Source organism: Aphelocoma coerulescens, chromosome 2 (genome assembly GCF_041296385.1).
Source record: "Aphelocoma coerulescens isolate FSJ_1873_10779 chromosome 2, UR_Acoe_1.0, whole genome shotgun sequence".
Classification (NCBI taxonomy): domain Eukaryota; kingdom Metazoa; phylum Chordata; class Aves; order Passeriformes; family Corvidae; genus Aphelocoma; species Aphelocoma coerulescens.
The window spans coordinates 14,410,006-14,437,452 of NC_091015.1; the positions used below are offsets into that span (position 1 = coordinate 14,410,006).

The following is a 27,447-nucleotide window of genomic DNA, read 5'->3' on the forward strand; positions in this document are numbered from 1 at the left end:
GAAAGTGTGAGTTGTGTATTCATTTCCAGGTTTATAAGTGCAATTAGAGTGGTGTGTGGGGATATGAGTAAGTTGGCTGTCTGGATACTGCCTCAAAAAGGTGGCGTGTGCACGGCAGGTCAGCTCTTACTGTACACTGAAATATTTCCCCTGTGGTCATTGTGTGTTTCAGTGGAAAGCTTTGCAGTAAGGCACAGTTCAGAATGCAGTAGGGGCAGATGCCATGTAGTGTTTTCCTTTGCTTGCCATCAGCTTGGTGGATACTGGATTACTGGGTCAGATGAGAAGCAGCTCAGCTGAGGGGCATAATACTGCAGCAAGCTAACATGTTGTTGTTAATATTGCTTTAATATCTTTTTTCCTTGATCCCATTTGCCCTGTTAATTTTCTGCAGAGATGCTATTGCCATTCTAATAAATAAATCTATAAAGACTTGAGTACTGTGGAGTGGTTAATTTCTAAATATCTTGATGATTACCAGAATGTGAAGGTTCTAAATACTTAATTTGCAAATTCAAAATTCTATGGAAAAATAATCCTTTTTTCAATTGTCAGTTAATGAGTCTCTCATTTCAAAGTAAAAGCTCCAGAAATTTCCATCAAAGCTGATTTGATAAATAAAAAATTTTCTTCAAGCATTACTGTTTGTTGAGACAGTTAGCAAAAAAAAACAACTTGGAAAGCATTGAATCCAAACATTCAAGGTTATGTCCATGTTTGTTTTCCTAAAATATTTAACAAAACTAGAGTATGGTTCACAAATATGCAGAAATAATTTTAAAATGAGTTTTTCAACAGCGCTCCATTTGTAGCCTTTTTAAAAGGATCCAAGTGGTGGATTAAAGAGATTTTGGTCTCTTGGCTTTGAGCTGCTTTTTTGCAGGAGAAAAAAAAACACCTTTTCAAGGATTCTGGAATATTTTTCAAGGATTTAGAAAGGGGAGAACAAGTATAATAGAAAATAGTTAAATGTTGCATAAAAATATTAATTTATTTCTTGTAACAATTGAGGTTTTTTTCTGTTGCAGTCATCTGTGGTTGAACACTGACACGACATGTAGTTGTAGCTCCACCAAGGGTTTCCAAAGGCTTGCTTTGGCCATCTAGTGTACTCGGGAATTACTTGTTTGGGTTTATTCCCTCAGTGGAAAACCTGCGAGAGGGCAGTTCCCGGTGATGCCTGGGGACTTGCAGGGGAGTGCGTTTGACGCTGCAGCGGCCGGCAGGAGGGTTGGAGGCTGAGGGTGTGCATGGCTTTGCTTGCATTGGACAGCAGTCAGAACTGAATCCAAACTAGCAGCTCTCTGCTCGTGTTTTCCCAGCCCTCGGCAGCTGGGAAAGCTGTTAAGCTGTGGAGGTAAAGGAAGCGAGCTGAGCTGAGCTGAGCTGTGTGCGTCGGAGAGCAGGCCTCGCTCCGGGAGAGGCATTGGCGCAGCCATATATGGAAAAGGACATTTTCCTTGTTAACTTTACCGGGAGGCTGTGCCCAGAGCTGCCTTCATCATGCGGGTGCATTTCCACTGGAACGTTTCTCTTCCAAGTGGTCTTAATCATAGCTTTAGCACTGTGTCACATCTTTGCTGACTTATTTATAAAGTACGTGAGGACTTGCTGTGCATCCACTCTCAGTCTGCCCTAAAAAGGTGAACTGTTTATAATTTTCTCATCTAGGCTGGCAGAAAAGATGGTATTCAACTGGTGCCAGTAGCTTGGCTTTTTTCTTACTGAAAAACCCACCCTGTTCTGGGCTGTACTAAAAGCAAAACTGCTTCTCAAGTAACAAAATATCCTTTCAGTTGAGGGAAGCAAGGTTTACTGAACACTACATACCATAAAACCAGGAGAGAAGGAACCTAGAAGTTGAGCAACCTGGTAAGACCTTGCTGTCCAGACTCCTACTTTGGTAGGTGAGCTCCTAACCATGTAACCACTGCCTTTCCAAGCCTTGGTTCAGTCCCTTCATCTGTCTTCCACTTGCTCGCGTTCCTTGGGTCACCGTTCCCCTCTGATCATGGTTTGTGGTTGCACAGAATGAACTTAAGTGATTACTTATAGAGGGGTTTAATAAAAGAGTGTTTCTGGAAGGGAGTTTTTGTGAATGAAGGACTGGTCACTTGCAGCAATGTGCAGAGAGAAATTGGAGTTGCATATATGCAATAAGTAGTGTTCAAAAATTACGTAAGATATAATTCACAGTTGAATTTTTTCCTCTTTTTTAACCAGTAATTTCTTATATGCTTATGCATTACATCTCTCAAAGTAATTCAACAGCATATTCTCTTAATTCTCCTGTGTCTAAACTCCACTGCCTGTCCTCTCACCAGAGCATCCACTGAAGAGTGAGCCAAAATGATTTATCGGAAAATATGAGCCATATAATACTGTTTTGGATACAATTTGTTAGCAAAGGGTTGGCTTCTGTTTGAAACTTTCCCCATCAGATTTTGGAGTAGCCATCCTTTCTCTTATAGTTCTGGCTGGATGTGCAAACTAACAACTGTGTTTCAGCCCCAGATCAGTGTGCAAAAACCAAAGCTCAGCTGCTGTACTAATTTGAGCATTGCATACTTTGTTGATAATTTATGCGAAAAATAGTACATCTTCTAGAAAAATAACATGTTCATTTTAGGAAATTCTGCCAAATTCACTTGTCCTTGGCTATACTGCAAGATACTTGTTAGAACAAAAAGTTATAAAGAATACTTTTGTTTCCAGGATGACTTGAAAGGCTTTAATTAGCAACAACATTTTAGGATGTCCAGGAAAACTGGCCATTATCATCTTAGTTCTCAGAATTCTTATAATGAATAAAAAATATCATTTAAAATAGTATCAAAATTTAAAAGATGTGACAACTGACGCTGGCTCACTACCTGCTATTAAGGTAGAAAAAAATTAGAAAAATGTAGCCTTTTATTAATATTTTAAAAGTTTTTTTCTTTGATATTAGTGATATCCATTAATTTTTTGTGGTCTAAAGAAGAAAAAATAGGGGCAGAGTTTATATCAAGGATGGTTTATGGTGCATCTTTTGAGAGGAAATTTCTAGTTTGGTGTATAAAGTGCAAAGTAAGTCTGTAAAATGCCCTTTGAAGATTCCGAAGAAAATGTTTTGTGAACGGCCTTGGTGTTTATCTTGAAACAGAGGTGTGAGTATAGAAGCTCTGTTTCCGTCCTGTACTGCTGCGGTATCTTTATTTAGAAGTCTCTCTCCAATAACATTCAGAGCATAAATATTTTTTATAAGGTGTTAAAAAGCTTGGTTTGGGTTCTTCCCCCCAAGTGAGCAGCGTTCTCAGATTTCTCATAGCTTGCCGGTTTACCTAGCAGAAGAGCATTTCAAAATAATTTGAGAAACTACCCTGTTTGATGTCTTCTAAATACAGTGTAGCCCACAAACATGGTTTGTATCGGGGCAAAACTGTCCAGCTGGTACAACTAAGATAATTTGATTTGCATTTGTTCTGTGTTCCTTGTCTCCTCTGAAACACTGTTATATGTCCACAGCTTCATGAATTTTTTTTTCCCGCTTACTCATTACAGCAAATCATCCACTTTGGTTTTTTGTTTTTGTCTTCCAGGCTAATTTCAAATGGCTCACATGTGCTGGCATTCTCTGTTGCTTGATATGGCATGGATTTGCTCAGCAAGGTAAGGCACTTGATTGCACTTCGGTGCTTCAATGCTGCTTTAAAATTGTGTCTGTTTAGCAGTTACTTAGGTGGATAAATGCATCCTCACTAGACAAGTGCTAATGGCAGTAAGTCAGTCATATCTCATGTTAATGACCTGTTTGTAGTTAGAACTTAATTTACAAAGCCATAATGAAACAAAGTGAAATGCTGTTGCTGTAAACACCTTTTTATAAATGAAGTGATGGATTTGTGTTCCTCTTTATGTTCCTGGCAAGGTGGAAGTGACTGCATAAAAGCTAATGCAAAGTCATGTGGAGAATGTATACAAGCAGGACCAAACTGTGGCTGGTGTAAAAAAACAGTAAGTGTTGCAAAATTCTTTTTATGGCTTGGTTTTTTCCCCTTGGTTTCAAACTTCTGTATAGAAATGTCTGTTTTCATTAATAGTAGTTTCCTCTAGTTCTTCAATTCAATACTTACTTGTACTTAAAAAATCAAATACTGTGATTTTCTGGTTTGAGTATAGATGTTTTTCACAATGTGTTTACTTCTCCTTTTCTGAATCCTAAGTGTATACAGAACCTATAGACTCTCTCATAGTTACTTAAAATGGCTCCAAAGTGGAATCTGTCTGGGTATGCTTAATTATATTCTTCTAGTGACATTAGAGTAAGAGCTAATTTTAGACAGATGTAGGTGGAGTAGGGAAAGAGATTGAAGGGGGTTTTTCTTCTAAAAGAAAGATTTTCAAATTTTAGTTTTCTATTGTTGATAGATTTGAGGAGTAGGAGATAGGTTTGTGTGAGTGGGTGGTTTGTTTCATTATGAAACAAAAAGTATTTTCTTAAGAAGAATTAAGTTCAGGAAGCTACAAAATATAAGGTACAAGCAGTATATGCTGATGTATCTTCTTCGGGTTAGAAAGAGAAGAAAATGTTTTCTATAGCTCTTCTTTGGTTTGTTATTGGAAACTGAGAAATTTTCGTGTTTCTTGCTAGAAGATGATAATGTATCTTTATTTCTATATACTGCCTACTTACTATTGCCCAAACCAGCTTATAAATTTGCAACATTTAATTAAACTGACGAATTTTATAATTTGGCCTTGAGCTGTCAGATTTCTTGTAGGTCTGTGTCATCAAAAACCAACAAGCTTTAGTATACATTTATTTATATGCATATTTTGGGGATGGGGCAGAAACAGAATTGCCAAGTTTCTCAAGTAGAAGCCTTATTTATTTATATTTGAGGTTAAAGCTTTCTTAAGGTTTGAGGTAAGGATAATTTGTTCTGAACAAAGTTAAGGATTGGTTTTGCTTATGGGTGTTGGTTTCAGATGGAATTTCCCCAAAATAAGAGTTGTCTGTCTTTGCCCTGCTATGTCAGCATATAGCTATTACTTTGTTGTGGAGTACCAAGGTACATTTACATAAGCTTAATTAAAAAGGGAAGAATGTTAAAAGCAGGCTATATAAGTAGGTTCATATTATTGGCAACTATGTGAAAATGTTTTTCCACTTCCAGTCACTTTTAGAGTAGCCAATTTAAACAGATGTCCCACTTCTGATGGAGGTGACATTGGGCTTTATTTTTTTTTTTCATCTTACTTATATCTTATACACAGATAAGTAGATGCAAACTCCTGGAGTAAATAGTAGTCACTGAATGTATTTAGTATAATTTAATATATTTCAAGACCATGTGTTTTATTACTAAACTTTGAAAAAAAAAAAGATGGAATCATTGTAGGAAGAGCAGTTGTGGGAAGAATATAACAATTTGCACATAGCTGTAAACTTAGTACTCTTTTGCTTGTGTTTTCTAGGACTTTTTGCAAGAAGGAGAGCCAACATCTGCCCGGTGTGATGACTTGGCAGCACTGAAGAGTAAAGGCTGCCCTATGGAAGATATAGAAAATCCCAGAGGCAGCAAACAGGTGCTCGAAAATAGAGAAGTAACGAATCGTAAGAAAGGTGCTGCAGAGAAACTGAAACCAGAAGCCATTACACAGATCCAGCCACAGAAATTAGCACTGCATCTAAGAGTCGGTAAGGACAGCTTCGTCCCACTTCTGGGATGGTTTTTCTGTCACCACCGCATCTGCATGTTTTGATTTGAATGTGTAACTATTTTGTTACAGAAATGACTGTTGTTCAGATAGTGTGAATGATAGCAGAGCCATTGAGTTCAGCTCCAGGTGTTTAGATACTCCAAATACTGTTTGATTTTTAAGAAAGATTAGATATTATCACTTGTTCTATTTTTACAATAGAACTTAGGAGAAAATTGATACATGGAATGATAGATATATCAGAAATGTAAAATTGTTTTGTTTTCAGTATTTTGTAGTTGATTTTCTACAGTGTGCTTCATAGGATGAAAGTAGAGGAGTCAGCAAAAACTTAAGTTATGAGAGCATTTCCTTTTGCTTGAAGTGCTGCTGTTACCTGAAGTCTGCGTGTCTGAACAAAGTGGTTTTGTAGTTATGCAGCACAATTTTTGGATTGCTACATAAAATACCTTCCAGAGGCTAAAGATGTGGGCACAGGACCACAGTAATGAAAAAAACAAAGTAGTTATGTACCATTTCTAGCCTCTAAAGGGAACTGTATCTCGTTCAGGTGAGGGGGACAGGGAGGAACAAGGCTAGTGGCTCACTTGAGCACAATGGAGATTGTCCTTAAGGACAGTTCTTGGGTACTGTAGACTTGTTGAACAGCTGCCTTGTATTTTCCTGGAAGCAGAACTTGTACTTAGGATCAGCTGCTCAGTGGTGGTTGCAGTAAAAATTGGAAGGTGATGTTAAGCAGGCTCAGCGTGATGCAGAGAGGAAAGTAATGAAAATTATTTTGCAATTTTGATATGGCTCCTATTTATTTCTAATGTGACCTTTTTTGCTTCAAACCAAATTATTGTTCCTCTGTTGACACAGAGGTTTCTTCATCAGAACATAGCAGAGACCTGGGCAACCAGAATCTAATTACCCAAACGATTGTTACTCTGATTATAAGCACTTTTCTTGGTTTAAGTTCTCTGTGGGACCATGTGCTTGCAGAGGGAGACACTTGCTTTCTGTGCAGGGTTTTTGAAATATTAGCTAAGGAAAATCTAAACAGATTTTTGTGGTTGTTTTTTGTGTTATGGCTTTTTTTCCCCCTTTGTTTTTTTTGTGAAAACCATATTATATAGCTGTATGATCCATATGCTGTTCACTTGCCCATTTAATGGTTTTCTCACTTTACTGATTTTGCTGATGTTTAGCAAATGTTTCCTAATTATTAAGCAAACGTAAGCAGCAGCAATACTACTATTTAAGTTCAATGACTGAGGGGAGCAGGAAATCCTACTGATTCTATTTCTTATTTCATATATATAATAGGCAAAAGAATACTGTTCCATTTTCTGGGAAAGGGGGTGTGTGGTATGTGTGTGTAATTCTTCTGCACTGTTTCTCAGCATCAGAGTGAGACTACATTCTTCTATAGGCAAAATGCAGGGTCTGGGCTCACAATCACAGCAAATAGTAACTTGCCATTCTCTTGCTGCCATTTCTGTGCTCTGAGCTTGGTAGGTGCAAATCAACTTGCAATATTTCATCCAGAACTAATTTTTCTTTTATAAACCTGTTAAAACAATGTGGTTTGTTAACTTCTGAGAATTACTGAAGTCATCTTGGATGAAAATAGATGTTGAAAATTTGTGCTATTAGGTCTTACAGGAACCTTGTTAGAATGACTGCAAGTATTAAGATTTGAAATTGCAGCAACTACAAGAAGCTTGTTTTTTGGCAGGCTAATATTTTCTGTGGGGAGATAAAGTACCTCAGAAATACGAAGTTGAACATTTGAAAGAAACACTCGTTGACGTTTTTTTCATCCTAATTTGATGTTAAGTATTTCAATTAACGGGAGAAAAAAATCACTTGCCTCTAATTCAAAACCTTCATAAAGATTTACAAACCTTTCCTTAGAAAGGCATTTTTGTTGCCAGTGAAGTTGTGGAATTTTTAATGGTTTCTATTTGTTGTTTAATCTCTGGAACAGGGGAACCCCAAACATTTTCATTAAAGTTCAAGAGAGCTGAAGACTATCCTATTGACCTTTATTATCTTATGGACCTCTCCTATTCTATGAAAGATGATTTAGAGAATGTGAAAAGTCTCGGAACAGCTCTGATGTTAGAGATGGAAAAAATAACTTCAGACTTTCGGATTGGTAAGAAAGATTTGCCTATTCTAGAAAAACAATAAGTAAACCCCCAAAGTTTCCTTCCTGATGTTTTTCACATGACTGTATATGAAGAGTATTTTTTTTCTCAGTTTAGCAGTATTATGGCAGATGTTCTAATACACAGAACCTGTTGAACAGCTTAAAAGTATTTGGTGTTGATGGAGAAGGTGAGACATAAACAAGTATAAGAGCTATTTCTGATGTCAGTTCAGCTATATTGCATTTGAATTCTGTTGTGTCATAATACAAATGAGACTTCCATTCTTCAACTTACAGGGATTTTATTGTTCTGTCTTAGGTTTTGGCTCTTTTGTGGAGAAAACTGTGATGCCTTATATAAGTACAACACCAGCCAAACTCAGAAATCCTTGTACAGGGGACCAGAACTGTACAAGTCCATTTAGCTATAAAAATGTACTTAGCCTTACCAGTGAAGGAAACAAATTCAATGAACTTGTAGGTAAACAGCACATTTCTGGGAACTTAGATTCTCCTGAAGGTGGATTTGATGCAATAATGCAGGTTGCAGTTTGTGGGGTAAGTGTGTATTACTCATTTTTTTACTGCTCTAGTAGATGAAATTGTTTGAATGCAGCCTGAGTGTTTTATGGTGGCTGGCATTTGATTATGTCACCTCCTGTGAGCAAGACTGGGTAGGTGAGGAAGAGCTCTAGTGAGTGAATGAAACTGGGAAATGTGAAAGTGCCAAACAGAGGTCGTGATCACAGCACACAAAGATTTTTAAGTTTGCTGTAGAATAAGAGTCAGGTTCTGCTTAAAAGTGTATGAAATCCTGAGTAAGCAGTTGTTCTCAGATTACTTTAAAGGTCTGTAAGCTCCTTGTAATTGTGGTTGCAGAAATCTGGTGTATTGTGACTTCTACTAGTTTCTCAGACAGAAGTAGATGGAAAACTGTTTTTTATTTATTTTTGGAGGCCTAAGGATTCTTTGTTTCTGTCATTTTGAGAGACTATTCTATGCACCTGTACAAAATGGATTCCCAGAAAAGTGATATCCAAGTTTATCTCTGTGTTACCACATTATTTTTGCTGTTGATCAATGGATTCAAGACTTTCTGAAATGATCTGGATTCTTAATTTAAAAGTGCCATGTTAATCATAAGCCTTCTAGGGTTTTTTTGGTGGCAACTGGTATTATATGACACTTTTACATGGTCTTCTCTCCTTAAATTAGCTCCATGGAAAAAATTTTAAAAATAGGAAAGCTTACATAATTAGGCCCTGCAGTTGTGAGCCAGGATGCTCATGGGCCAGTCCTCTGGCAAGCACTGTGCTGGGTGCAGATCTGCACTAGGTTGGCAAAGCCTGATGATTCTTCAGAGCCCAGTGCTGGGCGGTTCCGTACTGTGGCGACGCTGCACACCAGTGTCCTGGGGCTGCCTGGTCATGGCATGGCAGTGGACTTGGCACTGAAGAGCTGGGCTGATGGGCCTGATTTCTAAAACCTCTTCAGATACTCTAATGAGAACTGAGCAGGGTCTATCCCAAAAAGAATCTTTCTTGCCTTTGATGAAAAACCTGCAGCAGATGTTTTGGAGAAGACGTTTAACAAAACGCAGGTGCTTCCAAGGTTTGCATGAATCAGTGTTTTCCATGGTGACGCTGCAGTGTGGCTTCTCCTAAATCTGTCTTCTTTTCCATGCATTTCTCTCTCAAGTGTTGGTCCCCAATGCTTTAAAATAAATTGGTACAAAATACTAAAATCTGTTTTTGTTTTTCCCAAGGAACAAATTGGCTGGAGAAATGTTACAAGGCTATTAGTGTTTTCCACGGATGCTGGATTCCACTTTGCAGGAGATGGTAAACTTGGTGGAATTGTTCTACCAAATGATGGGAAATGTCATCTGGAAAATAATGTGTACACAATGAGCCACTATTACGTAAGTCTTTATATCATCTTCTAGGGAAATGAACATTTTATGATGCTTAAGCTCAAAAGATCTCATTGGGTCATCAGATATAATTTCAGACCATTATGTTTCAGAAAATGTATCTGTTTCCATCAAGTGACTTTAGCTTAACTAAAGCAAATGTGCAAGAATTAATCCATTCTTAATTGGAAAATTTCAAGAAATGGCAACTTTTGTACTATGATTATGTGTTGTTGGATTTTAACCTTTTTGATAACTAATAATCCTGTATATCACACAGAATTACAGAATATTCTGAGTTGGAAGGGATGCATGAGGGTCATAGAGTCGAACTCTTAAGTGAATGGCCTGTATGTCCACTGGAAAACTGTGGTGGCTGTCCCATTATTTTATCATTTCACCAGTCTTCATGTTCATAATAGTTCACTAGTGTGAAAAATACTATCAAACATCTCCTTGAATAGTTTTTTAAGACTGAAATCTTATGATGCAAAGTTCATGGTACACATATGGTGAACATTGCCTTCATGGTTTATTGAAAGAGAGATTAGGCAAAAAGTGGAAAGAGAAACATTTACCAGATGGGGTAACCACAATAAGCTTTACCAAGTTTCTGTGTTCATAATATTCCTAACTTTGAGTGAAAATTGTTCAATAAAAACCTAAAATTAATTCAGTTTTATTTCATCATTTCTTTATGAAACAGTGCAAGAAGTAGTGGTTTTGAGGGACTGAAGAGAATTTTCTGAGAACATTAAGATCAAGGATTTAACTTTATATATGACATGGAATGTGATAATGTCTATGAAGAAACACCTATCTTCATGGGGCATTCATGAAATCTTACCAATGCCTGTTTGTTTTCAGAGGTTGTTTTGCTTTAGAATTGTGATGTGAGCTGGGTAGTTAGGAGTTGTATGTATGTTTCTTAAGATTATTTGTATTTATGATGTCAGAGTCTTTCTGCTTATTTTCTCGCAGCGTGTCTCAAATTTGAATTTAATTTTATGCTTGATTTTTTAGGATTATCCCTCTATTGCTCATCTGGTACAGAAACTTAGTGAGAACAATATTCAGACAATCTTTGCTGTTACTGAAGAGTTTCAGGCAGTCTATAAGGTAAAGAAATTACTCTAAAGTCATTAAAATTGCCTTACTTGAAATTAAAATAATTGTGGAAGTAAGTGATCATGGAAGTAATATTTTGCTACCCACATACATTATTATTAAGCTTTTTTACTTGTTCAAATCAGAACTGACTGTGTGTGTAATTTCCAATGAGAAAGTGGCCCTTCTCCTTACTACTCTTCATAGGTATGAGGGAGTGGAGAACACATTTGCAGTTCTAATTTTTGTGAACATTTTTGCAGCAAAATTGCTGAGGGGGGTGTGGACAGTGAATCAGGGGACATACTTATGAAAGAACATATTTTGTCTCATGTGCTCTATTTATTTATATACCCCATGTTTAAAATTAACTAAACTGCTGGATGTGATTGTGCAATAGGAAATGACTGTGTAAAGGACATGCATATTTTTCCTTCTTTTAACCTGTTTTTTTGGTTTTGGGGTTCTTTTTTAAACTGTATTCAAATTGTTTTTTCTTTTTTGTTGGAAAAAGATGCCTGCCTATTTTTAATGTATTCTAAGTGTGGTTGAACAGAGATTGTGTGTGGTTAACTTGTACCAGAGAAGGGCTTAGTATTCTGTTGCCAAATGCAGAGTGAAAATGCAAAGGAGAAGAAAAGGCTGCATGTTTGTGCTAGTAGGGCTGTGTATAACCTCAAAAATTGTGATCATCACTGGCAACACAGCTTTATTTTCTGAAGTACTTGATCTTGACTAGTTAATCCACTAATGAATTATATCACCTATTATATTACAAATTATACTTTGTTTGCTCATAAGATGGTAATTTTCCTTCTGTTTTTGTAAATATTGAAAGGAACTGAAAAATCTGATACCAAAATCAGCAGTGGGAACATTGTCTTCAAATTCCAGCAACGTGATTCAGCTGATCATTGATGCATACAATGTAAGTTCAGATTTTATTCAGGTTGTATTAATTTGTCTTGCTCCTAAGTTTTTCAAGCAGAGATCCCAAGGTGGATTAGTTAGTTTAGTACACTATAAATATACTCCATTGCTGTAAAACCACACTAAACATTCAGAGTCTATGGCAATAAGAGGTTAGATGAGTAAAAAGATATGCTCTTAAAGCCATTTAAAATGGCATTACAAAGTAGAGTTATCATCCACGTTTTCCATTTCAAAAAATAAAATTCACAACCAAAACCCACACTGTTTCTTTAGCATCTTCACTTTTACCTTCTTTCCAAGTGTTAGCAAAAAAGGCCATTTTGCTGGGTTGACCCCAAAATATTTTCTTCATTGCTTCATTGTGTATAAATGAGCCTCACTTCTCCTTTGGGGTAGATGGGGTAAACAAGTGCCTCCAACATCTGTGGAAAGCTGCCCTGACCCTGTAACAGGTTCACACATGAGAAGGGGTCACCACGGTGTGACTTTGGGCAGCCCTGGGCTGGTGTTTCTCAGCACATTGGAACTTAAATAATTCCAGTGTGCCTGTGGGGTTGGTGCTTAGACTGGACATAGCTGTATAACATCTGTTCTTCAGCAAAACGCTTCTGCGAGTCAGTTTGAAGTTAGGTAATAACTGTTGTTTCAGTCCCTTTCTTCAGAGGTTATCCTGGAAAATACTAAGCTACCAAAAGGAGTGACAATCAGTTACAAGTCTTTCTGCAAGAATGGAGTGAATGACACACAAGAAGATGGAAGGAAGTGCTCTAACATTTCAATTGGAGATGAGGTAACTCATATATGTGCTGCTACTCAAATACAAAATGCATTTAAAGTGTTCAGCACAGCATTTGTATAGACAAAACTCCTTTTAGTAACATGGTACTCCACTTTTTTTTTTGCAGGTTAGATTTGAGATTAATATAACAGCTAATGAATGTCCAAAGAAAGAACAAAATGAAACTATTAAAATTAAACCACTGGGATTCACTGAAGAAGTGGAAATTAATCTCCAGTTCATCTGTGAGTGTCAGTGTCAAAGTGAAGGAGAACCTAATAGTCCAGCCTGCCACGCAGGAAATGGAACATTTGAATGTGGTGCATGCAGGTAAATAAAAAGATACTTTCTTTATTTTTGTGAAAGAGAAATATGAGCAAGATCTTTGTTTCCTTAATTAGGGTTTACTTGGGTTTACTTGTTTTTTAGTGAAAGGACAATAATTGCTGTTACAGGCCTGTTTCTTTTAGGATATTTTGAAATACTGCTGTATCTCTGCAAATAATCCCTATGCTTAAATATTGATCATTCGATCAGCATTATTGTATGAGTCAGAATTCAAATTTGGCCTTGAGTCAGCACTTTAAAGGGTATAGGTCAGTTTTTGATGTTCCTTTTTAAATAAGGATACCAGATTTTCCCATCTATGTGTAGAAGGACTTCTCATACTTGGTGTCACTGTCACTGGTGTCCACTTGGTTTCCTGTGGGCAAGAACTGGCCTGTGGGTAAGCACAGCCTTCTGTTTTTGTAAATGCAGCAGTTTCCCAGTGATCTGTTGTCTCTGATGGACACCACATAACATTTTGTCGATCACTGATGGGAACAAGAGCAACCCCCATTTGCTCATCAATATCTTACCCTTGATAATGAGAAGTGCTGGTCCCTGAAGATCTCAGCTCAGCAGCTCTGAAGATCATCTACTCTCCTGCTTAATTCATAGGAAATCTTTTCATTGAAGTATGACAGCAGCTACAGTGAACAGTTGCTGTCACTTGAGAAATAATTATTGTTCTGTCACATGAGAGAGGGATTAATAATGATTATATGACAATTTAGTTAGAGGGAGTGACACATAGTTTTTCACCTGGAATATCAGGTAAGATAATCAGCATAAGAGCAACTTAGTCCAGTTTGTTTCAGTGCCTTCAAGAATTGATATGTAGGTGTCAGCTGGAAACCTCATTTGAAGTTTAAGTTGGAACATCCCTTGAGAGTGTAGCCACTTTTACTCCTGTTCTTTGTGCTATTCTTGTGGCCTTTTTTTGTGTGACTTTCAGTTAAGGTTACATTTTCAGTCATATTTTTACCTTGCAGATGTAATGAAGGACGTATTGGAAGACTATGTGAATGTAGCACAGATGAAGTAAATAGTGAGGACATGGATGCTTACTGCAGGAGAGAGAACAGTACAGAAATCTGCAGTAACAATGGAGAATGCATTTGTGGACAATGTGTGTGCAAGAAAAGGGAAAACACCAATGAGGTGTATTCTGGCAAATACTGTGAATGTGACAACTTCAACTGTGATCGATCAAATGGTTTAATCTGTGGAGGTGAGAGATGCTTCAGCTTTCTGCAGGCAAAGCTGGTCAGCAGTTTATAGGTCTATCTTCTCTACCCAGCAGAGTAGGGATACTTAGCTAAAAGATCATAGCCACTTGATACCAGAGATGAGAATATTCACAGGTTTAGTGATTGCAAACACTTGTCTATTAATTAAACAGCCCTATGAACATGTACTCTGTTAATGCACATTTCACCTTCCTTGAATCACAGATCCAAGAAGGGTGTGAAGTGAACTTGACTTCTGCTGTTTATTGCAGAGTTACCCTCAGGTATTACAGTAAAGAAGGCTGAGACAGCTGTCCTGAGATTGTAATGTTATACTGGCTCAGTGTAACCACTGTGTCAATAGAAAGAGAGAATGCCCTCAGCTTGCTTTTAATAGTGAGTGCTTGACTTTGGTGCTTGACAGGATACCAGTGAACTGCTTGACACTGTTCTGAAAGGTAAGTGAAGACTAGAATGTGCAAAATCCAGAAAAACCCCTTAAGCTCTTGAAGCAAGACTTTGATGATAATTAATTCCTGAAATCAAAAGCAATTTAAATAACCATTCAGCAGCCAATGTCTAAATCATTTTGCTGTTTTGCATGTGGAAGTATCCAGTAGGAGCATAACTACTACCTCAGTGTTGTCTGTGATACAAAAATAAAACAGAGAAGCCGCTAAGATCTGAGTGATGAGAATACCTCATTTGATTTGCTCAGAATCCACTATTGCTCACCAGTTCCACAAAGGATGGGAGCAAAGGTTCTGGTGTTCCAGAATACACAGGAAATAAACCAATAAAATACACAGGTGACAGGAAAGTGTTGACTGAAACACTTCATTCTCAGTGGAGAAGCAGGGGTGTAGCCAAAGATCTTTCCTTGTCATCCAGACCAAGTTCTTGTTTCCTGTATTGGGAGTGTAAGGAGCTTGAAGTTGGGTTGGGTATGTGAGGTCAGAAGTACAGCAGCTGAACATTGGTGTCTTCTGGAGGTAAAGCTGTTTCATTTTTCTGTGTTTTGAATACTCAGTGCATTCCTCATCTTTTTAAGTCTTGCTTTATACGTTTGTATAGTGATAGATAACAACGACAGGAGTGGTCAGTTTATCTGTATGCGTGCAAAATTGTGAATTGAAGCAGTGCTGTAATGTTCTCCACCCAGGGGATATGGTCATCACATTATACTGTTCTTGATCTGATTTCCCAAGTCTTATTATTTTGTTTATGAAAGGAAATCCAAATGTAGGAGAATGGGAAAAGGGGAGAAATGCCTGCAAGTAGGTTTTCAAGGAGCTAAAATTTATTTTGTACCTCTTAATTCATTAGAGTCTTCATTATCTCTCCACCATGGTTTCTTTTTCATTTATCTACCCTGAGGTGGTGAACATTTATTTCTCACTGTCACAGATTTTATGTTTTGTACTAGACCTGATTTCATTGCAATACCTTTGGCTGCACAGGAAACGGGATCTGCAAGTGCAGAGTGTGCGAGTGTTTCCCCAACTTCACTGGCAGTGCCTGCGATTGTTCCTTGGATACTACACCATGTATGGCATCTAATGGGCAGATTTGCAATGGAAGAGGAACCTGTGAATGTGGCACCTGTAACTGTACAGATCCCAAATTCCAAGGCCCCACATGTGAAATGTGTCAGACTTGCCTCGGTGTCTGTGCAGAGCACAAGTACGTACCTAAAAAACCAAGTCCCAGCATCTGTGCATTGGAGTTAGTGATGTTTATATGTGAGGATTTTCAAAACAAAGCTTTTGATAGTTAAAATTTCAGTTAAGCTTTTTGATTAAAACTTTTATTCTGAAATACTATTAAAAAAGACTAACCTGACTGTCAAAAACTAAACCTAGTCCTGTGTGAGCCAGCAAAATTTGCATCCCTCCCTTTGGAAATCCAGGTTTTTAGAAGCCTAGCATTTTCTGTATGAAAACTTTGAAATAAGTTTAGGATTAGTGGCTGAGCTGATTCCTGTGCAACGACTTAGTGCTGAGAAAAAACCTTGGTCTTTCTAGTTCAAAAGTTCTGATCAATCTGCTTTTTTCAATTAATTATTCAGTGATAGCCCACTGTAAAGCTTGTCACTCAGTTTGTTCTTTTTTACCTGTGTCTCAGACACTGTTCCACTGTAAATACCCTGTTCTTACAGTGCCTTTTACGACAGTATTCATTTTCCAGGTAGAGGTGTTGAAAAAGTTTGGGGTTTTTTCTGTCCTTGAGGCTTGTAGGTCATTCAGGGAAAGAGGAATTTGTGAAAAGGGCTTTTGTTAATCTCAAGGTACATAAATGTTCTGACTGATATAAAGCCATCTCTTGATTTATTTTTTCGTAACCTTTATGGCAAAAGGGTTGGTTTTTCTTGGGCTTTTTTCCTTACGTTTTCTCCTTAACATTTCTTTAGATTAAATGCAAGAAATGCTCCATGAACACATTCAAAAGCTCTGCTTCTGTTTTGTCCTTCCCCAGGGACTGCGTTCAGTGCAGAGCTTTCGATAAGGGGGAGAAGAAGGAAACGTGTTCGCAGGAATGCATGCATTTCAACATGACGCGCGTGGAGAGCCGGGACAAGCTGCCGCAGCCCGGCCAGCCCGATCCCCTGTCCCACTGCAAGGAGAAGGATGTTGATGACTGCTGGTTCTACTTCACTTACTCTGTCAACTCAAATGGTGAAGCCAATGTCCACGTGGTAGAGACCCCAGGTAGGAGCATGATGTTGCCTGTTCCTCCTTCTTTGTTTATTTGTGCAGTTGTTGGGTGCTACGAAGTACCTCTGGTTGATTTGGGTGAGTTGAATGCATTCAGAAACAGGTACCTGTTCCCTGAGTGACAGTTGTGCATGTCTGAGTGGCTTTAGAAAAACGTAAGCCTGCTAGATCTAGATTTTTCAAACTCTTGGGCTGACAGAAACAGATTCTATTTTTTAAAAGCAGAAAGTCAATCAGATATGTATATTTGTTGAAACATTTCCTGTTTGCACTTGATGTACCTTCAGGCTTATTTTATCTCTCCAGTAGCAAGTCCTATTTAGATAAATGTTGATAATTTTTTTTGCTAGGCTCGTGCTACAGGTTATAAACAATGGTGTCTGTGGGGTTTTGTTGCTTTTTTTTCTTTCCCTTTTCTGAATAATTTGGGATCAGTCTACATAAAATTGTGTACCATGTTGCAAACAGCTTGAATTATTTTATGCTGGCAACCTTTGCTTTTACTTAGCTGAGGTACCTTCAATAATAGATCCCAAAGGCATTTTGCTTAGTTAATCCTTAATAGAGCTATCTTCTGATAGAAAAAAAAGTGAGAACAATTCTATAGCTCCATCAGTAATTTACCATTTATTTACCAAGAGTATTGTTAGTTTGAATCACTGGATGTTGCATCTAACAGTACAAAATTTATGTTTTGGTACATTAGCAGTTTGTGGTCTCCTGATTTTTTTAGAAAATACACACCTCAGAGATTTAGTGCTGTATTATATGCTTGAGGAATTTTCAGAGTTGATAATTTGGATGATCATCACTTAACACAGGCCAGTGGCCAGGGGCTTTTAGAAATAAATACTGCTTCAATTTAGAATGTTTTAAATTCTTTACAAATGTAGTCCACAGTATAGAGGAGAAACTTGAGCGCTGTCTCCTAGGACAAGCCATACATGCCCTACGCTTTTGAGGCCTGATCTTTTCTTCATGTATAAACTTCTGTTGCCTTAGCTCAGAGGTGAATCAAGCCCATCATGTACGAGGAGGCACCTTAATTTTGTGCCATACAAGTGCTGAAGGAACAAGCTCTGGCCAGTAGAGCTGTATTCTGTGGAGCAGACACTTGTTCCTTGGCTCCCAAGGAATTCCTTGTCGTGTCCCTTCCCACTTCCCTCACTCTGGCAGAGGCAGCTATGAAGATAAGGAGTCTGCAGTGTGGGGGAAGCTGTGCTCTATTGACAGTTGTTCTATTGCACAGGAGTTGCATTAATTTGCTTCTGACTCCATAAGTCTGTGCACTGAGCTCCGCAAAAGCCTTTCTTCAGTTTCTGATTATTGGGAATTTTATATTAATAGTGGAGTTGGATTTTAATTTGAAGGATTATTATTTCTGTATCAGCCACTTTAAATCACTTTGCATCTCATCACAGTCTACAGCTTCCTCATGAGGGGAAGAGGAAGGGCAGGCACTGATCTCTTCTCTCTGATGACAAGTGACAGGACACAAGGGAATGGCCTGAAGTTGTGTCAGGGGAGGTTTAGGTTGGATATTAGGAAAAGATTCTTCACCCAGAGGGTGGTTGGGCACTGGAACAGGCTCCCCAGGGCAGTGGTTGCAGTACCAAGCCTGACAGAGTTCAGGAAGCATTTGGACAATGCTCTCAGGCACATGGTGTGACTCTTGGGGCTGTCCCATGCAGGGACAGGAGTTGGACTCGATGATCCTTGTGGGTCGCTTTCAACTAAGAATATTCTGTGTTTCTGTATGTGGGGCCTGTTCTGCTGGTCAGCATTTGTGCTCCAGATGCCACTGCCTTTGACTTGGAGCTCTTAAATGTTTAAAATACAATTGCCAGTTATTTTACTCTTAATATGTAGATAAATACCTTAAAGGGTTAGCAGTGTATAGACTTTATCATCAGAACAGAAGTTGTTCCGTTGCTAAGATCAAACACAAATTAGAAGGATAAAAATAAGCTGGAATGTTACAGGATGTACATACTCCAAAAATTTTCTTATTTGAAAGAAAAGTAGTATTGGCATGTCTGATATTCAAAATACTGGCTTCAGTACAAAATCAAACGTTAAAAGCTTCTGGATATGCATTACCTTTACCAGTTTGTAAAATTCTGTTTCCCTTGTTTTGTTCCCTAGAGTGCCCCAGCGGTCCCGACATCATTCCCATTGTAGCCGGTGTGGTTGCTGGAATTGTTCTTATTGGACTTGCATTGTTATTGATTTGGAAACTACTAATGATCATTCACGACAGAAGAGAATTTGCTAAATTTGAAAAGGAGAAGATGAATGCCAAGTGGGATACGGTGAGTCAAGCTTTCCTATGTATAAAAGCTGCAGTAGCGGAGGGAAAACAGAAGATTTTTGTTGATGTGCTTCTAAGTGTTTCAGATTGTAACCAGTCCTCTTAGAGACGTACTTCTCGAGGCAGAAAAGAGAGTAGTAACTCGGATTTAAATAACATGTCAGAGAGAAAATGTAATGGTGACAGAACAGCTCAGCTTTGCAGTTCTACCACGCTTTACAACATATGATTAAAACGTTTATTACAAAGATGAGTCATTTCTGTAGAAGGCAAAGAAGAAAACTTTGTGCTCATTGAGGAGATCTTATAAATACTCACACGGGGTTACTTGGGAGACTTCCATAAAGTCACAAAATCATGGCTGGTGCTGGTTTGTTGAAATCTTCCCAGCTCTTTGCCAACAGAGACGTGTGCAAGAAAAACAAGCCTAAGGTCTATAGGCTTTCATAGGCTACGGAGTCACTGCCTCTGGGCAGTGTCAGGAGTCTGCTAATGAAGAAACCCCTTCACTACTTCTGTAGAAGTCAATGCTCGCATCTGCTTGATAAGAATATATAATTTTTTTTTAATTGTCCTAGGAAGCCTTTTGGTTTTATTTAAGAAAATTAATTAATCTTGTACCGGGGAAAAAAATTACTAACACTTTTCTTTATATATAGCATGATTTCTTCTCAGTGATAGTTGAGAATGTTGCTTTTCTTTTCCTGTTGAATTATTCGACATTGACCATTTCTTTCACTTCAGCAAGAAAATCCAATATACAAGAGCCCTATTAACAATTTCAAGAATCCAAACTATGGACGTAAAGCTGGTCTCTAAGTCTCAGTTTGTATCTCCTTTCATTTTCTTTCCTTTTTTTCTCCATTGCATGTTACATCAAACTCACTGTGTGTCAGTCAGTTAATCACAGTTTGAGTCTTGCTCAGTGTATCTACTGCTGCTTTGATTGTGGGGTTTCAAGAATGCAGCTTGAAAATTTTTAACTGGTTTTGACAGTGAGATTGCTTACTTACTAATACTACCAGTACTGGCTTAAGCTATTCAACAAGTGATTTTTAAAATTTTTTTGTTAATGTGCGGATACATAATAGAACAGCTCTTAGGACTGAAGAATATCTTTGGATTGCAGAGAAAGACACAGGGGAGACTTTGTCTTCTGTTTCCTCAAATCAGCAGTCAGTTTGCTTAAAATCAATTTATTTGCTAAGCTAGATTAGATACTCCTAAAATATCCCAGCCTATAAATATCACTGTTTTTATTAGAATAGCTCTGTGAACATGCAGAGTAGCATTACTTGCTTTTTTGTAAACTGCTTTGGCCTATTAACCTAGTATAGAACATGCCTGTAATTAAAGAATGAAATGCATATACTCTACTAATTTTATAATTAAATATGCATCTTACTTTTTTTATCCTTATTTCTATTGAAACTGGCAGTAGCAAAAAAGAAGTGCAGAGATCAGACTAGACGGAGGGGAGTGAAGAAGTTGGGGATGCAGCACATCCATTAAACATCCATGGAGTTTTTTTCAAAAGCCAGTGGAAGGGAAGGATCTGTATCTCTAATTTTACAATGTCTGCTGTCTCCCTTTTTCAGTGTTGCACTCAAAAGATTTTGTAAAGGAAAAGTAAGGGGAGAAAGCAGAAACTGAGAGTACTTAAGCTCTTATGTGCTCTCACTGGGACAACAGTTCCAAATATTTTGCATAGCATTCTGAGCCCTTCCTGATGAAATATACTTTCCTTTTCTCTTTGCAATCATTTCACTTTCCAGTGTGTCTAAAATGGAATGTAAAAAAATGTTCTTTTTGCCTGCTACATCGACCACATTCACCTCCTTTTCATTCTTCTTCCCAGAGTCAATTATTCTGGGGAGGAAACTGAGCTTTTGGTCCTTTCTAACACTTCACATACTCCATCTGGTTAAGTTTCTTGTTACCTCTTCTTCTGCTGTTCACTTAATTGTGTACTTTCTGTTGCATGCAGGACAAGCACCTAACAAACATACGGTGTGTAACTTCCATTCTGTGCTCTTGTTCCCTACCGTGTGACTCTTCAGGTTGTAATGTCCTTGGTGCTGCCATTTCTCCTCAAAATGTAGTTCCTACAAAACACTTTCCTCTGGTGTAAATGAAGGGATTGACTTCTGCCTTTTTGGTTCACTCAGATGTGAAGGTTACAAGTGTGTTTTGGGTTTTTTTTAAACATGACTTTATAATTTTTGGTATTCATAGAAGTATTAGAACTCTGGGGAGAGGGGGAGGTGGGTTTATCCTTATGGACAACTGGGAAGGAGGAGGTCAGCACTGTCAGAATAGGTGAGCCATGAGACATAAACAAGGTCCTCCTTTTCCCTATAGATCAGATTTTCTGGTGGTTTTAGATTATTACCATAGTCTCTCATTTAGATGAAGACTTGCCTTGTAATGTCAAGGCACCTGAAATCCCGTTACAAGAAAATTACACCATAGTGGAGTCCCTCCAAGTGTGTGCATACACAATTAAATTAACTCTGTGCAGTTTGTGTGACCCTTCCCCTCTCCCACAGCTATCGTCCACACGCGGGCTGGGGCTCTGTGGTGAGGGAACTGCAGCACCATGGAGTTTGTCATGGACCAGGTTCCCAAATAGTTCCCTGGTGCTGGCCCATGATGGTGCAGATGATGCCACGGCATCCTGGTGGTCAGTGCTCAAGGCAGCTGGGTCAAACCAAGTTCTGTTTGCCCGTGTTCTACCCCAATCAGCCATAAAAACTTTGTTGCAATCATGCTTGTAACAAGTCTAAGGATGAATTTCTTATGGACTGAAAAGCTGCATCGCAAATTTAGAACACAAAGCTGCTCTTTGTAGTGAATGCCATTACCACTCCTGCATGGGGATAGCTTCTGCATTGCTAAGCATCTTCAAACAGACTCCAAATTCAGTCATCTTGAATTTCACAGGTGATAAATACATTTATATTAGACACTAAAGCTGTAGAAATTTGGTTAGCCCTATTAGCAGCTACTCATTAAAATGGAAAAAAACCACAAACAGTTCAAAGCGCTCAAAATCGCAGGGACTTGTTTTTCTCCTGGCTTGGATTTTATGCCTGTAACTTACCTTGCTGCTGAGTGATGAATGTGCTCTGGGAGCGGAGATGCCGTGTTTCCACTCCCTTTCATATAAATGACTGTGTTCAGTGAACACTGGTTTGTGGCTCTGAGGATGGATGGAAATGGGATTAGTGGTGCTTTCTGGTGGCCGCCCAGGCCGGACCGTGGCCTTGCTTTGTCCATCCCTGGAGCGGCCACCGCGGGCCCAGGATGGACACGGCCCTGTGTTCCTGAGAAATGGCGCTGGACATCAGCAGGGGCTGGAATAGTCACAACCAGCTCTTGAACAATGTACGTGCATGAGTTTTAATTCTGTTTCTTACAGTGGGTCTTAAACCCGCTATGGAAGTATCTTAAGTGAGTGTTGAAACAGTGAGTCCCTGGAGCAAAAGGAATAAGGAGGTTAATTGAACATCCTGTGTAATAGTTTCATCTTCATGCAACACTGGACTGAACTGTTGTCCTCTGAACAGCCCACTCTAGTTGAAAGTGAATATTGTTGCAAGAACACAGCTCTTTATTCTCGACTGAAGGTACTTTTAAAAAGTACCGCCATCTTTATTTTACTCAGTATTTCACTCAGTCTTGTATGTAGTTATTGTTTGTTAATTTTAATTTTGGTGTACATGTGCATGGAGTTTTCAGTTGTAGGGGCATGTGGCAAATGTGTTTTCCCTAATTCTGCATGCTTAAACCAGTGTATTCTCTGCAGTGGCATAAAGAAACAGGGGTATTAAAAACCATAGTATTTGTCTAAGACAGCAAGTTTGGAATCCCATGTTTTAGTGGCCAAATAAAAAACTGGAATTCTTCTTATGTCTGAAAATGTATACCCTCTGCCAGCTGTGAGGGGCCCTGAGCGAGGTGAGCACCATGTTTGATTAGTGGATATTTATTTTAATGAAGAGCTGTCTGCAGGAGACCCCGCAGAGCCAGGGCCAAAGGGGGCGGTGGGGTATGGCTGAACAGCCAGGGCTGTTACTGGAAGAGAGAAGGGAAGGAACTGCAGATCCATCAGGTGCCTGTGTAGCAATTACAGGCAGCAGAGCCTCAGGAGCCATTTAGCTGATCAAATGTCAAGTTGGGTTAAGCTGAATAGGTGTGAATATTGACTAAATCTCCATTATTTGCAGTGGGAACTGAGACACTCACCTGACATGGGGAGACAGCTAGGCAAGTGCTTTATCCAGTGACCTAAATCCCCCTGTGTGCTTCTGAAAAGTGCAAGTACAAGGGAAGGCAGGACAGGGTTTCAGTATCCTTGTAGGGCTTATGCTAAACCAAGAATATGAAAATTTGAATTCTGACTTCTCTTCAAAAAGCGGTGTAGTAAAAAATTTGCAATCTTATTATGCAAATTGTATTTTAAGCCTGATTTCAGGTCCAAATTAGTTGTATGAGTAGCACCTAGCAAATTTCCAAGTTTTAGTCCTAACCTTTAGACCCATTTCTAGACTATCTGGTAGAAGTTACCTCTCTTTTACAAACTAGAAGATGTAAGTGTATACCCCCTGTATGTACTGGGGGGCGTCTGTTGTGTAAAATGTTGGAGGCTAACAGCACAGTGTAACAACTATTGCATAGTGCCTTGCCATGGGAGGGCTGGGCAGTAACTTCTGCTCTGTCTATGATGCAGCCTCTGAAGCTTACGGACTTCCTCTGCATCGTAAACTTTATTGGTTTATATTTACATTTTTAAGAATTCTCCATTAAAACTTTTCAAGGAAATTAGATACCCAAGAACTTTGAGGCATTAAGAGATACTTCAGTACCAGATTAAATCCCTCATCCCTAGATGTTTTTCCCATTTCATTCGCATATTACTATTGCAAACCCTTTGCTAAAAATACTGGGGAAGGTCATAATTTGCCTTGGTTAATTAGTCTGTCTGAGAACTAGCCACATCACACAAGTTCCATGATTTAACATTTAAAAAATGCCAGCCAAATGTTACTCCTCATCCCTTCCCAGACCAGTAGGTGATACACTTTTATCAAGACAGCGTTTGCCTGGGAACTGATAGAAGGGGGAAGGGTCTTTTGCTGTTACTCTGTATTTGTGAAGTACAGCCAGCACCGAACACCCAGCTCCTCCTTCAACTCTGTCCAGGTGACAGTGACTTCGATCTTGAGAAGACTGAACAGAGAACTTTGACTTCCATTGTCTGGCAATCCAAGTTCTGGCTGGACAGGTCTCTTGGATCTAGGCAAGATTGGATGCGCTGCCTTGCTCTTTGCATGTTAGAGAAGCTGGCTTTGAGGAGAAATACCCTTTCCCTGTGAAAGGAACCACAACAGCAGCTGCATGGTCTCCCTCAGCAGCAGCCACTGTTGTTGGGGTAGGCCAGTTACTCTTCCTATACTGGGCTTTGCAAACAGAAGGCAACAAACTTCCCAGGGACCGTGATACAAAAATTTCACACCAAGTGAGGTTCTTGCTTGCCTTGTCACTTTTGGCACGTTCTGTGGTATTCCTAGCTGATTTTCCAGGTTTATGACCCTGAAAAATAGACACCTGATGTTTGTGCATCGTTTATTGAGTGTAGGAAAAACAGATTTAACCTGAAATATTGTAAATAGAGTTGAATATTAATAGAGTTGAATTAATACGTTGATACAGATCATCTCAGACTGGGGGGAGCTTTGAAGGGACAGAGACTGCTTTACTGCCACTGAAGGCCAGGGTCAGCCCTGGCCAGAACAGCACTCGGGCTGACACCTGCACTGAGCTGGATTTTCTCAGGAATCAGTTGTGTATGCACAGAAGAGCTTCGTGCTGGCAGGCAACATTCATTTAGATTGAGGTTCAGGCTGTGATAAGAGCTCAGAGCTGCAGCTCCAGGCCATTCCAGCAGTGGTCTTTTCTCCTGTGAAGATTTATCTGTTAATTTTGAGTTCAAGCTGTTCATCTGAGGTGTGCAAGGATGTCATAAATGGAGTAAGATTCACTGAGATAGAAGGAAACCTGGGAAAAAAGGAAGCTTAAAATAAGTTTAATTTAGGGGTTTTTAAATCTCAGCAAGTGAAATGTAAGCAATTGTTCTATAGGCTTGTCTCATATCAGTAGAAATAATATTTTTATTACAGCATCTGCACCAGTACAGAAGGTTCTTTGTTTTATCTGTACATTTTGCCCTTATGGGGGATGGGGAGGCCTGCAGGAATAAAATGAGAATGATGAATCCTGAATGTTCACTATAAATCTTGACTGTGTATTAGCAAAATACTAGAAGTCTTTCCACTTTGTCTCTAGAATTAAATTACAGTGTAAGATAAGCTATTTAAATGTCTATTATAGCCAAATTTGGTCTGTGGTCAGTCCTGGTGTCAAACAGTGTTGTTTGCAATTCTATTGTTTATAAAATGCCCTGGGCTGCAGAGCCCTGGGTGATGGCTCAGCCCAAGATGAGCCTGTGAGGTTCAACTGCCTCCAAGGAATTCTGTGGTGCAAATGGAACAGGATCCTGCTAACCCTTTGCTTTATTTATTAGCTGTGCATGCCTTTGTTCAAGTTGCTAGAAGGAAAACTAGTTTGACTTAAGTTGTTTGTGTGTACAAACAAAGCATTAATGGGTAATTTCTTATGCTAATTTTTATGCTTTTTGCAAACACATTTCTTATTTCGTATCTTTAAATGTTAATGTAATGTTTTTTTCTTTTTCTAGGGTGAAAATCCTATTTACAAGAGTGCAGTGACGACTGTGGTCAATCCTAAATATGAGGGAAAATGAACACTGCTTGTATAACTTCACAACACTGTATGCAGCATAGCAATTTTTGTAGTCACAATAAGATAGATTTAGGGCAAACTGCAGTGATTTTACTAATTCATTACATATAGGTTTGTTTTCCTATGTGAAAATGTACCATATGTAATTTTTTTTTTTTAATTTTTTTTTTTTTTTTTTTTTTTTTTTTTTTTTTTTTTGCAAATAAGAGTAATTGGTGCCAGAGGTTGGACAACAAAAAAAAAAAACAAAACTTGAGACTGTGTAGCCTAGTCAGCCCAGGTCACATGGTGCCTTTCTGACCTTTCCCATTCCCGTGCTGTGAATCCAGGTCTTCTGCAGGGCGTGATGCTGCATGGCGTGACTGGGAGGGAAGGGGTTAAAGCAATCAGCATGAGGGCTCTGCCTAGCCATTTAGTATTAAACTTCTTAGCTTTACAGGGAAATCAGGGCTTGAGTTTGCAGATATAATTAAACTCATGTAGCATGGAGGTGGAGGTTAATTGGTCTTTGACTTGCTGGATGTATGATTAAGTATTTGGTAAGTTGAGTAAGCTGGAAGGGAGCAGTGTAAAAGACTGAAAAGTGTGTGCATACTTATCTTTGATTTTCAAATTGCATATTGCCAGGTTATGGTTAAAATGAAAGGGTTTGAGAAGAATGTTTGGAAGGAAAAAATAGCTTTAAAACATGTGCCATTACTGAAGAAGTTGCTGACTGGTAACTTGCTTAGATTTTCTTTGTAAATTCAAGCCCTGGGTGGCAGTATCATGAAGTACCTTACCAAGACATCCTCAGATCACCTAAGGGCCTTACGTGATGCTGTGTCTTTATTGTGTAATGTTTCTTTGGTTTAAAGCCTGGTGCTTTGTCACCTTCTAATCTTTTTAACGTATTTGGTTGCGATTCTTTTTGTAATGTTTTTGTATCAACACAAGCTTTTTTTTCCTCTTTTTTTTTTTTTTGAGCAGTCTTAGCTGTAAATTTGCCTTTGCCCTGTAGCTAAGATTGCATCGTTTTGTCATGTGATGAGTCTCACATCATTCTTGACATGTGCCATGTATATTTGCCTCTGACCATTCAAACTGCATCATAGTCATATTCTTGTTTTAAGTGCCTTTTTATTTTAACAGATGTTCACTTTTTACAGTGCTATTACTGAAGTTATTTATTAAATAAAAGTACCTTAAAATACTTGATCTCGTCTCTTTATCTTGTAGAAGTTGATACTATTCAGAAAACCTGAGAATTGCACCTCTGCAAGGTAATAATTGTTGTAAAAATACCAAATGTGCCGTGAAAGTAGTTAAGTTGATCTTTGGTAACAAACATGAGCTGTTCTAAACCTGTTTGTGTTTCCCAGTGCCGTGTCCTGTGTGTGCACAGATGTCCTCTGTGTGTGCACTGCCTGCAGAGCCTTGCTGTGCATGCACACTCCAGCTCACCTTGTGATGGACCTGGGGACACAGAGCT

General features: G+C 38.7%; 1 protein-coding gene across 6 annotated transcripts in view; it reads left to right on the forward strand.

Moving 5' to 3' along the window:
* Positions 1–27,173, forward strand: part of ITGB1 (integrin subunit beta 1) — a 43,206-nt gene extending 16,033 nt beyond the window's left edge. For 5 of the 6 annotated variants that reach the window (XM_069006502.1, XM_069006500.1, XM_069006497.1 and 2 more), the window contains 16 exons: positions 3,582–3,651; positions 3,911–3,996; positions 5,461–5,683; positions 7,679–7,849; positions 8,163–8,401; positions 9,609–9,764; positions 10,779–10,874; positions 11,701–11,790; positions 12,445–12,585; positions 12,701–12,903; positions 13,890–14,128; positions 15,587–15,809; positions 16,602–16,834; positions 18,986–19,152; positions 19,896–19,976; positions 25,912–27,173. In XM_069006502.1, the coding sequence (XP_068862603.1) occupies positions 3,582–3,651; positions 3,911–3,996; positions 5,461–5,683; positions 7,679–7,849; positions 8,163–8,401; positions 9,609–9,764; positions 10,779–10,874; positions 11,701–11,790; positions 12,445–12,585; positions 12,701–12,903; positions 13,890–14,128; positions 15,587–15,809; positions 16,602–16,834; positions 18,986–19,152; positions 19,896–19,970 (2,412 nt within the window). In that variant the 3' untranslated portion in view covers positions 19,971–19,976; positions 25,912–27,173. The remainder of the gene's footprint in view (positions 1–3,581; positions 3,652–3,910; positions 3,997–5,460; positions 5,684–7,678; positions 7,850–8,162; positions 8,402–9,608; positions 9,765–10,778; positions 10,875–11,700; positions 11,791–12,444; positions 12,586–12,700; positions 12,904–13,889; positions 14,129–15,586; positions 15,810–16,601; positions 16,835–18,985; positions 19,153–19,895; positions 19,977–25,911) is intronic. The other variant, XM_069006498.1, reaches the window with a different exon arrangement.
* Positions 27,174–27,447: the final 274 nt, after the last annotated feature.